General features: G+C 43.9%; 1 protein-coding gene across 2 annotated transcripts; it reads left to right on the forward strand.

Moving 5' to 3' along the window:
- Positions 1–6525: 6525 nt before the first annotated feature.
- On the forward strand, positions 6526–15773 carry LOC308671675 (interleukin-1 receptor antagonist protein-like). Of its 2 annotated transcripts, XM_081334070.1 has the most exons (5): positions 6526–6730; positions 7347–7389; positions 8386–8474; positions 10691–10815; positions 13281–15773. In XM_081334070.1, exons 1-5 carry the CDS (start codon positions 6691–6693, stop codon positions 13491–13493), a joined length of 510 nt encoding a protein of 169 aa, XP_081190196.1. In that variant the 5' UTR covers positions 6526–6690; the 3' UTR covers positions 13494–15773. The 2 variants fall into 2 exon arrangements, with proteins under 2 accessions (XP_081190196.1, XP_081190195.1); XM_081334069.1 differs by lacking the exon at positions 6526–6730 and having other exon boundaries at positions 7187–7389.

The raw sequence follows: 15773 nt of genomic DNA on the forward strand, positions 1-15773 counted from the left end.
AAAAAGGGGAGGGGGTATGCATGGGGGTTTTACTACTTCCACTTCCTCTATCCAATACAAAGTAACCTTTTGTTGATTCACTTCGGGTCTGCTAACCATAACAATGTAGCCATCTGCCTTTCATCCCATGCATCTCTGAAGCTGTTCTCTTTACTGACAGCGAGGGAAAAGGGGAGGGGGAAAGATGCAACACTTGGAATCTGGGCAATAAGAGGATTGAATGATCGTGCCAACAGAGCCAGACTGATGTTATTTTTCCTGAAAATCTGCCAGTTTGAATTGCCGGAAGAACTGCGGGTGGGCGGCTACTTGGGAATACTTTAAAACATTGAATGGTGGGCAGGGGGGATCCCCAGATCCTGTCTAGCATGCCTTCAGTCAATTTCTCTTAATAAAAATTCCTGTTGGCAGAAACCATTTCCAAGAGTTCTGTTTTCTTAAGATATAGATTGAAATGGGTCCTTACACAAGCACTCGTTTATATAGGTACTCCCGGAGCACATTGTTTATTAACTGCATGTACACTGCAGGGGCTCCTTGAAGTCCAAAAGGTAAAAACCTTGAATTGGTAACACCATAAGGGGCAGTTGAATGCTGTTTTCCATTCATCCCCTTCTTTAATCCTGATCCTATAATATGCCTCCCTTATGTCCAGTTTCAAAAAGATTTTTCCTTTCAATAAGTGTGCTTGCATGTCTTTCATCAAAAGAAGGCAGTAGAGGTTACTCTCACTGCGTTGAGAGATCTGTAATCTATGCAGAGATGAAGAGACCCATCTTTCTTTTCATGAAATAATACAGGGCCCATGATTTCGCCGGTTGGATAAATCCCCTCTCCAGATTTTTGTTTATAAACTTTTGTTCTTGCTCCCATGGGGTCATGGAGTACATTTTTGGCTTAGAGAGTCTTCATTGTGACCCCCTCCAAAGCAGGCACCTGGTCCCCATGTCATGGAGGGAGAAACTCATTATGAAATAAAATGAATCCTTGATTCAAAGTTGTACAAGGGAAAGTTACAGTATCTGGTGCAGTGAAAAGGTTACCCACTATCAGAGGCCACCTGGGTTACAAGTACTGATGTAAAAGCTGATAGATTTATACATAAATTTTATGATAAACATCCGAATAAGCCTAGGGATGATTCCTGACTCTTACTTCTCTTCTACCTACAGGATTTCTCTCTTCTTTAGGGGATCCGACTGTTAACCTTCAAACTATTCTGTCTGCAGCCATCTTCACTTCGTTTTCGGTTGCCACAGCAATGGGAAAGGGGAGATGTATTCTTCTAGTTTAGTCATAACAATAACTTTCCTGTGAGAACCAAGGTCAAGCTACATGAGTTTTGGTGGGCTGGAGCTTCCGTTAGAAACCCCACCAAAGTATTTAATTGGGGATTGTGATTTATGACATATTAAAGGAGTGGGAAGTTCAACTTGTTACACTGTAACCTTGGGGGGGGGGACTTTCAGTTTTGGTTTCACCTTTGTTCATGCCAATACTATGTAGCCATTAAATATGTTCTTTGAGGAAAGCAAATGTCTCAGAGTTCTTATTTTTACTGGTCTCATCTATCGGAACCATTACGACTGCTTTTGATAGATTGGACTGGGTTTTTTTCCTTTTGTGTAGACAGATGCAAAGAAAGAATTAAGCAGTTCTACTTTCCCCTGGGCTCTCCTGTTTGCCTGGAGCTTCTAGGGGCCATTGCAAGGCTGGGGGTCACCTAGGATGCCTTCATGGTGTGGTGGAAATGGTAGTAGTCATGGTGAAGCCTCTGATTGGATGGAATACTTTCAGTTGTGAAACTAAGCAGGAAAGCTATGGCAGCCTCATCTGCCTGACAAGTGGCTGGTCTTGTCTAAGACTTAGATGAGGGAATTGAAGGAGAACCCATCAAATTTGCAGATGAGACTAAACTGGCAGGAATAGCCAACACCCCAGAAGACAAGCTCAGGATTCAAAAAGATCTTGACAAACTGGAACAATGGGCCCTATACAACAAAATGAGTTTAATGTGGATAAAAGCAAAATTTTACATTTAGGCAGGAAAAATCAAAGATATAAGTACAGATTAGGTGAGATCTGGCTCAAAAACAGTAACTGTGAGAGGGACCTTGGAGTCCTAGTGGATGATCACTTGATTATGAGCCAGCAATGTGCAGCAGCAGCCAAAGAAGCTAATACAATCCTGGGTTGCATAAACAAAGGCATGGAATCAAGATCACGTGAAGTATTAGTACTGCTTTATAAAATCCTAGTGAAACCACACCTGGAAACCTGCAACCAATTTTGGTCACCATACTACAATAAAGATTTATTTATTTATTTATTATTTTAATTCCATTTATATCCCGCCCTTCTCCGAAGACTCAGGGCGGCTTACAAGCTTAGATGTTGAGACCTTGGGAAAAGACTAAAAGATATGAAGGACGGCTGCAGGACTTAGGTTTGGCTAAAGAAAAGAAGAAATAGGGTGACATGATAGCAGTATTCCATATTTGAGAGGCTGCCACAAAGAAGAGGGGTGTCAACACTGTCACAAACTGAACTGAAGCCATTTTCAGTTTGTCTTCGTTGTCACCTTTTAGTTTAGAGATTTTAGATGGAGGAGGAGGGGTGGGGGATGTGTAGTTCTCAGCCAAAACAATTCATATGTTTATTATTATTATTATTATTATTATTATTATTATTATTATTATTATTATTATTATTATTATTATTTATTAAATTTATATGCCACCTTTCTCCCTAAGGACTCAGGGCGGCTCACAACAATAAAAAATTAAAAAACATAGAATACAAAGATTAAAAAAGAATTAAACAATAAATAAGGAAATAAAGGACAATTTAAACCGATAAAAACCAAATTTAAAAACCATGATCAGTCCAGGCCCGCTTGTTGGAACAACCATGTCTTCAGGTCACGGCGGAAGGATCGAAGGTCAGGGGTCGTCCGCAGCTCTGGAGGCAGTTCATTCCAGAGGGTCAGTGTGCCCACAGAGAAGGCTCTCCCCCTGGAGGTCGCCAGCTGACATTGCCTGGCCGACGGCACCCTGAGGAAGCCGACTCTGTGGGAGCGAACCGGGCGATGGGAGGTTGACAATGGCAGCAGGTGGTCTTGCAAGTAGCCTGGGCCTAAGCCATGTAGGGCTTTAAAGGTAATTGCCAGCACCTTGAATTGCACCCGGAGGGCAACTGGAAGCCAATGCAGCTTGCGCAGGAGTGGTGTAACATGGGAGTAACAAGATACTCCCATAAGCACTTGCACGGCCGCATTGTGAGATGGTCTCACGAGGTCGATGGATCGTTAAGGTGCTTCCAAGTGAAAAGCAGAACGCAGAGATGCAATCATATGAAGCTTTATTTAATGATAGATTACAGAGAAAGAATTACTTGGCATGGAGGCATCCATGCCTGCATGTGAGAGAGAACAAAAGAACAGAGAGCAAGCTAGCATAGCATAACTGGAACAGAACAAGAAGCTGAACTAAGAGCAGCCCCTTGAGCAGAGGTATTTATGGGGGGTCTCAGCCCCTCCCTAACCATAAAACTCTCTCGCCAATGGGGCTGCAGGGGCCTGGGACCCCTGACTCATCAGTGGAAGCAAAGAAGCCTCTTTGCTCCCATCTGATGACCTTTTTGGGTAACTGCCATGGCTGGCACAAAACATCTAACACGCATTTTGCACCAGTTGAAGCCTCTGGGTGCACCTCAAGGGGAGCCCCATGTAGAGAGCATTGCAGTAATCCAGGCAAGAAGTGACAAGGGCATGGGTGACCGTGCATAGGGCATCTCTGCCCAAAAACGGGCGCAACTGGCACACCAGGCGAACCTGTACAAAGGCCCCCCTGGTTTGAGAATCAAGGTCAGTGCTGATAACAATTTGGCGGGCTGGAAAGCTGTGAGGAGAGCCCGTGTTTTGCAACAATTGGTGAATGTAATTTATGACAGCAATCTGGGGAGGGAATTGCAATAGTAACTTTGTAACCAGTGCAAGGGGATTTTTACTCTTGGGTTCACCTACGTAAATGCTGATATTTTGTTTCCTAATAAAATGTATCTTTAATGTATCTCTCTACATGGAGCCCTTGAGGACCACTCGGAGGCTTCAGCTGGTGCAGAATGCAGCCGTGTGAGTTGTGATGGGAGTCTCCCAATACTCCTGTGTAACACCTCTTCTTCGCGAGCTGCATTGGCTTCCAGTTGCCCTCCGAGTGAGATTCAAGGTGCTGGCGATGACCTATAAAGCCCTAAATGGCATGGGCCCGGATTATCTGAGGGAGCACCTGCTGCCAGTGTCAATTTCCCATCGTCCTGTGCGCTCCCACAAGGAGGGCCTCCTCAGGGTACCGCCGGTCAAGGATTGCCGGCGGGTGATCCCCAGGGGGAGAATGTTCTCTGTGGGTGCGCCTGCCCTATGGAATCAACTGCCAACGGAACTCTGGACTGCCCCCGATCTTCGTTCATTTTGTCGGGACCTAAAAACCTGGCTCTTTGAGCTATCTGGCCTGGACTGAGGGGTTTTAATGATTTTAAATTATGATTTTGACTTTTTGGGGCTATATTTAATTTTATATTATTTTAATTTTATATTGTATTGTTTTTATATACTGCCCTGTAAACCGCCCTGAGTCCTTCGGGTATAGGGCGGTATATAAACCGAATTAATAAATAATAAATAAATGGTAGGGCAATACCTCAGATGCTACATGGAACTGGACTGACCTCCTCCCTTTTGCAGAGGTAGCTTACAATAACTCTGTTCACAGCAGCACCGGTTTTATTCCTTTTAAAATTGCCACAGGAAAAGAATTCAACCCAATACCTGAATATCCTCAGGGACCCTCTTCTTCCCAAATGCTTGACCAATGGGTGAAGGGGTGGGAGGAGGTTTAGAACAAAATGAAAGTATCTGGGTGATGGAAACTAGTCAAGGAGAGAAGCAACCTAGAACTAATGAGAAATTTCCTGACAGTTAGAACAACTAACCAGTGGAACAACCTGCCTCCAGAAGCGGTGAATGCTCCAACACTGGAAGTTTTTAAGAAGAGACTGGCCAGCCATTTGTCTGAAATGGTATAGGATTTCCTGCCTGAGCAGGGGGTTGGACTAGATGACCTCCAAGGTCCCTTCCAACTTATTATTATTATTATTATTATTATTATTATTATTATTATTATTATTATTATTATTATTATTATTATTATTAATTTATTATTTATTATTACAGTACTTAGTGCAGTGGAAAGGATATCGATTATCTGAAGCCATGGGTAAATTTAGTGATGTAAAAGCTGACAGGCTCATTAATAAATTCTATGATAAACACCCAAATAAACCAAGAGGCAACCCCTAACCTATGATTTTGTTTGAATTGCAGGAATTATGATGTCAAGGTTCCTACGTATGGGCTTTTCAAGTGACTCTGAGGCATTGTTTACCTTAAAAGTCCTTTATTAGCCTAATACACCGGCAAATGCTTGCTCGAAGGAAGCTGGAATCTGAAATCTCCGCCCCTTGCACAATATATTAAAACACAACTCTCCACCTTTCTAATTTTGTCATTAATCATATTCTCCAATTAATTTAAAGAATCCGTTTCCCTTCCATTAGAAAACCTGCCAAGGTCTCATCTTCTTTAATTTCATGGCCTTGAGCTACAATCCTCCTCCTCCCTCCTCCCAGCCTTAACCCTATCTCTTAAAGCAATACACAATTTTAACATATGAAATGGCTGCTTCTTCATCTCTTGTCAAGCAATAACATTCGATGTTAGCAGCATTGACATATTGTTTTTGTATGGGGGGGCGGATGTCAACACTGTAAACATTGGATGTTCCCGCTCTGACAACTGATGAAAATTGCAGCCATTTTCTCTTTTTGCTTTTAACCTGCTTTTCCTTCTATTTAGAGGTCAGGTGCAGAAGGGGGGGGGCGTTGGGATGAATGCTGAGCTCAGCTACCCATAATAATAAACGCTGCTTTGTGGGAACCCAAGGATGAATTGATGATGTTTTGGTGGGCTGAGGAACTGGGGAGAAAGCCCTTGTTTCAGGCTAATTGGAGAACGTGATTTATGACTGCTTGGGGGTGGGGGGAGGGAATTGGAATTTGTTACTTTGTATTCAGGGGGGGAAAGGGAAACTAGTTTTGGGTTCAACATCTAGTGCTGATACTTTGTTTCCTGAATAAAATGTTCTTTAAGGAAGAATTCTTGCCTTGAAGTTCTTTTGATGGGTTTCATCTATCGGAACCATGACAAAAGAATATTCTCAGACTAGACTACACTTTTAAATTTTTTAATTTAATTTCAATAGATACTTAATAAAACAACCATGAAGAACAAATGAAAAAAGAACTAGAAAGAAACATTTATTGTAAAATTGAACAAGAATTTTCAAAACAACATTAAATCACTACATATAAAGTAATCCTGTTATTGGAATTGAATCAAAAGCTGATGTCCAACAAAAATAGCCAATGAAATAAGAACAATCTATTATAACAAAGTATTTAAAATTTGCACCAAATTTAAGAGAGCCATCCTTATAAAAGAGCAGTCAAGATCTACATTTTAAAACCCAAATCATGGAGATTTGGTCACGCCTTTTCAGATAGTTCCGGCTGTTCCATAGCTTGGTGGGTGAAACCCTTCAGAGGTTCCAGCTGAAGCTGAAATAAGGGGAAGCCATGGGCAACTCACAAGGAGAGGAGCAGCTGGCTCAGCCAGGTATGGTGGTGCCCTTGGAAGGTGATAATTCTTGGCTTGTGTAGGCCATGCAGTCAGACAAGATGCTTGCTGTGTTCTGATAACATTTACTTTTGGGAAAGGGAAAATCTTTGTAATAAAAGGATGAAAAGAAAAGTTAATGACTTTTTAAAGGAGAGACTATTTGAGAACTCTGTATTATTTGGTAATAAGAGTTCCTGGCTGCACCTCCCATCTTAGTTTATTTTGAATACAGTTTTTTAATATCTATATTCTTTGTTATGAATACAACTTCAAGTTGAATCTATACTTTCATTTATGTGCTGTGGTTTCAGTTCCCGTTTGTGTATAGCAATGGGAACCCGTTCTATTACTTTGGGGAAGTTTAATTTCAGCAACCAAAGTTGCAACATGAATTGCAACATGCACAAAAGCTGTTGGAAATTAAGCAGGTTTCATTACAGAACTGTCATGTCTGGCAATAACGTACATTCCAGTTATGTGGTTGTCATGGACTGTATAAAAAAAGTCAGCCGGGCTAAGCCAGCAGAGATGATCAATTTGTTGGACACAATGGAGTCTGGCTGGTTTTCAACAAATAAAGCTGTCCTTTTCCTGCTTTCTGTTCTGTGTGCAGCCAGGAAGGAGGCCTGGGCTCAGGGAGCCATCTTCAAGTCACGGTAAGTGTCCTGTGCTCCTGGGGGAGCCACTTGGGCAAGGGGCAAAGAGGGAGGCCACGGAGAGCCTTCCACATCTTAGAGCTCACCAGCCTCAGAGAGGCCTCTCCCCATTCTCCTCCCTCTAGGAAGGGACCTGAAGCCCCACAGAGAAGGGGACTGAGTCCCACTAAGCACCTGTTTGCTCATTTCACTAAAAACCGGGTGCCCCCATCCTCTTGAGACAAAGACGGACTCTGACCTAAAGAATCTCTGAATGGATGGAAACAACTTTCTTCTGCCCAAAAATCTTGCTTCCTTTAGGAGAGATGAACTGATGTTCCTCCTCTAAGCTGTCATGACATTACCAGAATATTCTGCCCCACCATTTTGAGATTGTTTGTGAGACTCAAATTGTAGGTCCCACTATGAATACATTTACTATAGTATCAATTGGTAGCACCATTTTCTCCATGGTGAAGCCTGTGTTATAAAAGGATTTGCCACTGGAAGGGAAGCTTTAGAGAAGGGACTTAAGGCATAGGTCTGCTTTTTGGACCAGTGTTTTTCTGGTGTTTATTTAATAGTTTAGAATTGTATTGATTTTAGGTTTTGTAAGCTACCAAAAACTACAAATGGAGTGAGTGGCATATAAAGGTAGAGTTCAGTATGGGTTTTTTCCCATTATGAATATGAGGACTTTGCTTTAGTTTTCCTGCCCAAAGGAGATTTGAGCGAATAGGCAAAGGCAGGAGTTGAGAGTGGATGAACAACAGCTCATACTGTAAAAAATCAGACAGCTCTTAAATCAACAAGAAGCATTTGGGCCTACCTGCTGTATAATATTTTTTATTTATTTTTATCCCACCTTTGTTATTTTTATAAATGATTCAAGATAGCAAATATACCTGGTACACCTTCCTCCTCCTATTTTCCCCACAAGAACCAACATACAGATTTATGGCTGAAGAGAGAAAAAAGTAGGACTTTTCTTTTAAAACACAAATCTTGACATTTTAGACTGTGGGATGTAAACCAGAAATCCCTCTACCTTCAGAACAATGAACTAATAGCTGGATACTTGCAAGCCCCCAACTCTGCACTGGAAGGTGAGTTTTTCCTTAAACTGCATTGAGGAAGGATAAGAAATCACCTCTGCACCCTAGATTCTTTGCAGGCTTTCCTCCTAAAACCACCCTTGGGTGTTCAAGCCCTTAAGAGGCTGGAGGAGTTCCCTGGCAACGTAGAGGTTTCTTATGGTGAGGTGGGATGGTTTGCACACATTTGTAGCTTGCTCTTTTTCTTTTGGGTCTGGCTAGTGTAAGGAAAAGAAGAAATAGGGGAGACATGATAGCAGTGTTCCAGTATCTGAGGGGCTGCCACAAGGCAGAGGGAGCCAGGTTGTTCACCAAAGCACCAGAGGGAAAGATGAGAAACAATGGTTGGAAACTGATCAAAGAGAGAAGCAACCTGGAATTAAGAAGAAACGTCCAGACAGTGAGGACAATCAACCAGTGGAACAGCTTACCCCCAGAAATCATGGGCGCTCCATCACTGGAGTTTTTTAAGAAAAGACTGGACATCCACCAGTTTGATATAGGTTCTCCTGCTTGAGCAGGGGGCTGGACTAGAAGACCTCCAAGGTCCCTTCCAACTCCTATTCTATTCTATTCTATTCTATTCTATTCTATTCTATTCTATTCTATTCTATTCTATTCTATTCTATTCTCACTGTATCTGCTTGATTCAAATAGACAAACACAAATAGGTTATTTATTGTGAGATGTTAGAATTTTTTTCAAAAAGAAACCGATGGTAGAAGTTATACTTTTCAATGGCTGAGATGCTAGTTTTCTGCCGCCTGGCTTCCTTGCTACCCCAGCTGATGGGAAGGGGGGAGCACTTTCATTTTCATTTTGGCTTTTACAGTGTCTCATTTCTTTTTCACCCCCAACAGCTGTCACCCCATTTCCCCAACTTTGCTGTGGCTAGACCCCTAATGTGGATTCTTTATTCCAGATCTTATTTATAAAAAAAGTTCCTCCAGGTTTCCTCCCCACTTGTGAAAAAATGTTGGTTTGACTCAGAGAAGGGGAAGGAGAATGCCATCCATTGCAGAAAAAAGCATTTGAATCTTGGGAAAATAGAAAGGATGAGAAAGAAATAACTCTACCTTGATTTAGTTAGGTATGCATGGAACTACAGTATATGCAGGGTTTGGCAACACTGTTTCAGTACCTTAATCACATTAAAGTACATTGCAAGACTCTTAAGCAATCCTGGGGAGGAAAGAGCTGCAGTCCCGGGGCAGTTGTGGGGAGCACCCCATCTCATTTTGCAGTGGCTGTGGGCAACTTCTTTTCAAGGTGGCTTCTATTCCTTTCAAAGAAATAGCATCGAATGAAGAATGTCATTCAGACATTTCATATCAGTTCCTCAGTTCCTCCCCAATCGTCTTCTATTGCTCTGGAGAACGTGAGCACAGGTTTTTTTATGGGATTGGGACTGAGATATTCATGGCATTTTTCATGGGAACAGAGAGGTTCAGCCACGGGGATTCCTGAATGTCTCCCAAACATAATTCATCTTGCAAGATTGTTCAAAAAATAAACTGATGAGGGAAGGAAATTTCTGTCTGGAGCAGTGGCGTAGCGTGGGGGGTGCAGGGGGGGCCGGCCGCACCGGGCGCAACATCTGGGGGGGCGCGCTCGCACTGAGCTGCTCAGGGAGCCCCAAGGGCTGCACAGAGTCGGCTTGGCTCCGCTCTCGAGCTGCTCTTTCTTGCAAAGCGAAACGAGTCCGGCAGGTGAGATGGGCGGCCACATAAACTGAATAAAATAAATAGAAGCGCCCAACTCTCCGCCCATGCTCAGGCCAACCGCAAGCGCCCCGCAGGCGCCCCGGCAGGCTTGGCCGAGCGAAGACGGACCCGCCGGCCGGCTGGCCTAGCTTCGTGCGCATGCGTGGCTTTATTTAGCGGGGCTCACGTGCGAGCTTGAATGCAGCGGCTCTTGCAGGTCGGAGCCCCGCCCAGCCGCCCTCGAGAGGGACCCGGAAACATCCCGCATGCGCGTGACTCTTCTTGGAAAGTCTACGCCGCTGCGGGGCGCGTCTTTTCGGCGGTGCCATGACGTCACCGGGTTAGGGGGCGCAAATTGCCCCGGGTGCTGACAACCCACGCTACGCCACTGGTCTGGAGGGATGAAGCACTTAACTAAATCAATCCATAAAATAAAATGCTCAGTGGATGAAGGAAATACACAAACAAAGCTGGATTTTTTTTCAGGCTGTCCAGTCTCTCCTGCTTTCTTTTTCTCCCTTCCAGAAAAGATTTTTTGGGTCCATAACCGGGCCTTTGGCCAAGAGAACTTCCCCGTCATCCTGAGCATTCAGGGTGGAAAGAGCTGTCTGGCCTGCTCTCCTGGGTCCCCGCCTGAGCTGCAGTTGGAGGTGAGAAGCAATGGTCTGACCTTGCCCGAGACCACCTTTATCTGAGCTACTACTTGGTACTTCCTACACACAGTGATTGGACAACAGACCTCTCTGTGTGTACACACGTGGGGGGAGGGGAGGGAGAGATATTGCAACATCATTTAGACCAGGGCTTTTCAACCAGTGGTACGGGTACCACCTGTGGTACATTGGCACCTGGCAGGTGGTACATGACCATCCTAGAAAAGTGGTAGTGGGGGAGGGGAATGAGCTGAACTGGTGGCAGCACCGCACAAGCCTGAGCAAGAGACGGCTGGAGCTGCAGGGCTGTCAGGACTCAGTGGAAGCGCCAGGATCAGCGCCAGGCGGGGCACTGAAACTGGCGCTTCTGCTGCGCCCAGAAGAAGCGCCGATCAGCTGGAATGTTAGAGCATCTCCAGGGCCTTGTGATTTACATTCAGATGCTTGGCAACTGATTCATATTTATGACGGTCACAGTGTCCCAGGGTCATGTGAAGTGACCAAAACCTGCTGCAACCACCCAGCAGATAGGGGGAATAAAAACCAAACACACACACACACACACCCCACCCCTGCTGCCAATCCTCAACAAAAATGTTCACAACAATGAAAACCTCAGACAGGAGGAAGAGCGCCGCTGGGCAAGCAGGCAGGTGTCTTGCTTGGTTGTGGCTTGGGGGGCACTTTCTTCAGTGCCATTGTAACTTCAAACAGTCACTAAGCAAACTGTTGTAAGTCGAGGACTACCTGTACTTCATGACTTTTTTCCCCTTTTTTTGGTCATCAAGTTTTTGACACCTTGCTAGGTGACTGGTGGTACTCGGATGTTGCCATATCCTAAAAGTGGTACAATGGGTGAAAAGGTTGAAAAGCCCTGGTTTAGACAAGTGATGTGTTTGTATGGAAGCCTCTCCTAGCAAAGATTACAGCCAGGTAACCAGGTTGTGGATCAGAGCATTGCATGACCCATGGCATGTGTAAAGGAGCAGTGCAGGCCAGTTTGTACCCTCAACCCATCCCATTTTTTTGTGGGGGGAGGGAGCTTCTCCTTTTCTTCTCCTAATTCGCAGCTACTTTCAAAGTGAAACAGATGGCACCACTTTTCTTCAAGATGGACTTGGGGAGATAGAGACACTCTTTTTTTATTTTGTTCATTTCTCTCATACATTCATACAGACAGAAACCCACAGAGGAGACTCAATGGAGGTGTCAGATGGCTGGTGGGAGGGAGGAGGCTGTGGACCCAAGACAGGGGTCCCCAGACTGTGTCCTGCACTGGGCTTGGGCCTGTTTGGAACCAGGCCGCACAAGTGGCAGGCGAGCATGCACAGCTGCATTTGTGCAAGCGGCAGGCACTTGCGCACACAAGAAGCTCCATTTGCCCACCCATCACTTGCACAAATGGAGCCTCACGTGCAAGTGCCCACCACACACTGCATGTGTGCACAGCATCATTTCCTCTCCCCCCGCCTGCCAGTCCACAAAGTCAGAAAGGTTGGGGTGCCCCGGGCTAAGACTTCTGCTGCAACGGGTGGGGCTTAAGAGGACCCAGACTCCCTGGTGGGATTTCCCACCTCAAAGGCCCCCTTTTCTTAAGAACCACCTCCCTGCTCTGCCTCTACAGGAGTTTGAGCCTGACGTCACTCATTTTGACTCACTGCAGCTCCTGCTCAGCAGTTCCCGCTGGTGGGGCAAGGTTGTCCTGCTGTGCCACTTTTTAGGTCCTTCATTCATAACTGGAATCTCCAGAGGCATGATAATTGTCAATTTGCAATAGTGCTGATAGAATTCTTTCATTTTGGGGAAAACAGTAGTGTTGTTTTTCAGAAAACTAAGATTAGAAAGCTCATAAATTTTATGCACGAAACTAATCATGCCACTCATTTAAATACCTGGTCAATCACTATTATGTAAGTTCCTCCATAAATTAAATGGTATTCATAAAACTTAAGTAATTATTATATTAAAAAAGCAGTATTTCCACACACGTAAAAGCACGCATCATCATTTTTTTCTTCAGTTTCTAGTCAAGTTTCTCCTGAGGACTTTAGTAGTTTCTCAAGGACTGAGCTTCAAGAAAGCAATGGGAAATTGTGTGGAAATGGTTATGCTCTCTCTCTCTGCTCCACAACTGTGATCCTGGTTACCCTGTAATCCCTCTCATTAAGAAGAATCCATGTTATTTTATTTATTTTATTTTAATTCCATTTATATCCCGCCCTTCTCCGAAGACTCAGGACGGCTTATGCTCTCCTCAGGTAAACACGTATGGTAGCTTAGGGTTCCTTCACCATCAGTAGCGTCCCTTGTCTTTGCTATCGGAAGCCCCCTTCATGGCGACTTTTCAGCTGAGCAGGCTGCAGGAGGAGAGCTTCCTGGCCTCTTCTCAACACAGAGGCCTCCAAGAACCCCCCTCTCTGTGAGGCTGTTCCCTTCCCTGAAAACCTCTTTCTTCTCCTCAGAACATCAACATCACAGACCTGGGCAAAGATAAAGAAGCCTCCACACGCTTCACCTTCTTCATGTCTAATAAAGATGGAATATGGCGTTTTGAGTCAGCTGCCAACCCAGGCTGGTTCCTCTGCACTTCTTCCAAAGCCAACGAACCCCTTGGGCTGATAAAGAATCCAGGATCTTCTCATCTGGTGGACTTTTATTTTCAGCCTGAATCTTAGCTGGCCTCCCCACCTCCCTTCACAGGACAAAGCCCACTCCTGAAGTGCAGTCTCACAGCTACCCTTTCTCTAAGCATTTCTTGCAGGGGGGCTTTTCAGAACAAAGCAGCAGGAAAGAGATGCAGCGTTTCTACAGTTAGCTGATATTCACAGCTCACTTTGTGGATTCAGACATGCAGGTTTTGCAGCTAGCAGCCACAAAGTTAGCTGCAGATCTCAAAAGCTACGAGTGCAAAATATGCCAGAAATTTAAATACATTTAAAGTAACTATTGACTACATTTAATTCTGATTATTTCAAAATATGCATTAAATAAAAAAAAATATTTTGTCTTAGCTCCACATAGTTTTGGAATGTGAATCCCCAACATGTTATTCAGAAGTCTGCTGCAGCCTGTGACATATCCTCATCCTGTCGAATTGGGAGGGGGGGTGGCGGGGAGGAAGAGGGGAGAGTCAAGGCTGTGACAGCAGAGGGAGGCAGCAAAGGAATCCTTTTCTAACTCATCACCTTGTCTTAAGATCCAGGTGTACCTCCATCTCTGCTGATACTCTTAAATGCCAGCTCTGCCTATGATAAATCTGTCTTCATCCATGATTCGAACTGGGATGAGAGACTGGCATGCCTCACCAAAACTTGGATAGGTGAGCAGTGATGAGTGAGCTTCAGAGACTGCATCAGAACAGACCTAAGGTAGAGATGGACTCTCTGCAGGGGACCAAGAGTACTATTTGTGAGGGCGTGTTTAACAGATATTGCAACTGCTGCACAGCTTCGCTCCCATCTGTCCTGCTGGTGTTGGTGTTCCTTAGTCTTTTGATTGTGGTGGAGGGGGAGGGAAGGAACTGGATTATTCCTAAGTGGCCTCTCTCTAGTCAGCAATTTACAGGAATTCCTTGGCTTATTGATCATGCTACCCCAGAAATTAGCAGCTCAGATTGATATATTAACTGATTACAAGTTTTAGTTTTCTAATACTATAGTTCTCTGGAACTAGTACCATATAAGTTATAGATGTAGCAAGGTGGATAGAAAGGGCGGGGGGAGGGGAGGAAAAGGATTGAAGGTGTTCACAGTGGCACCAATCCTAATTATGCCATTGCAGCTCTCTTTCTCCCTCAATCCCTCCCTCTAGTCCCTTGACAGTGGCTAAGAAGATTCAGAAAATGACAATTTCCTAGGAAAACCTACAGCCATGTGCCAGTCGTACATAGGTGTAATTAAACCTGGGGAGCAAAAGATCAAGCCAGTTGGATTGCCCAAATGCATTTATATTTCCATTGTTCTACATAATTCAGGCTTTGGGATTATTTTTGGCATCTTATCAGGTGCTTCCAAACAAGGCTTGTAGTTTTTCCATGCAGTCCTCCTTCCTCATTCATGCAGTTTTTCAGAAGGCCCAACCAGCATATTCCTCTTGATTTCTGTTTTGTCCATAAAAAATAGAGGACTGTGGCATGATGCAGCTGGACAATAGGATCTGTTCTGTTTTCTTGACCTCTGATGCTTGTGACCTCCCCTAATGCTTTGAAGGGACATTTTCAGCCACCGCCTAGCATCTTCCTTGTTTGAGTATTTGCAAGTATGTTTTAGCAAGAAAATAAACATATTTCCAATAAATCTATTCTTCCTGATTTTTTCTGATTAATTTCCCAAATCATATAGGTATCTTTTTCTAATCAGCTTCACACTAACATTCTAGTATTTTTGACTCCATTCTTTTAGAGCTAGGTGACAAAATTAATTGTATCCTCAAACGCCTGTCTTTGGACATTGGAAAACATTGGTTGCAAATGTTTTCCTTCAAAAGGAGAAAACAGTATTTGAAATAAATACGTTTTATATCAACTGTGTTTTCCTGCCTTTAAAATATAACAGGTAATACTTCTCAGAATATTCCACACTGGTGTTTTTTTTCCTTTTTCATAATTTAAAATTATCCAGTCTATAGTTTGAATGACAATAAACTAAACCAGCAGTCCCCAACTTTTCTGGCTCCACAGAATGGCAATGGTGCAGCTGCAGGGGAGGGAATGGTTTCGCACATGCTGTCAATGCTGCTAACATTGACGTTTTTGCACTTACAGTATAGGAGACAGCCTTTTGTTTAAACTGCTTCGCTTTGAATCTTGAAGAGAGGGAAACTTCAACAGCTATCTTGAGAAGATAAGATTAAGCCCTGCGCAGAAGGGGAAGTGTAACTTCATATGTAAAACTAATTGGATAATGTGATTTATGATGTGTAGATAAGGGTGGGGATTGTGTGTGTGTTATGAAGGG

The sequence above is a fragment of the Vipera berus genome, assembly GCF_964194415.1.
Source record: "Vipera berus genome assembly, chromosome: 8".
NCBI lineage: Eukaryota > Metazoa > Chordata > Lepidosauria > Squamata > Viperidae > Vipera > Vipera berus.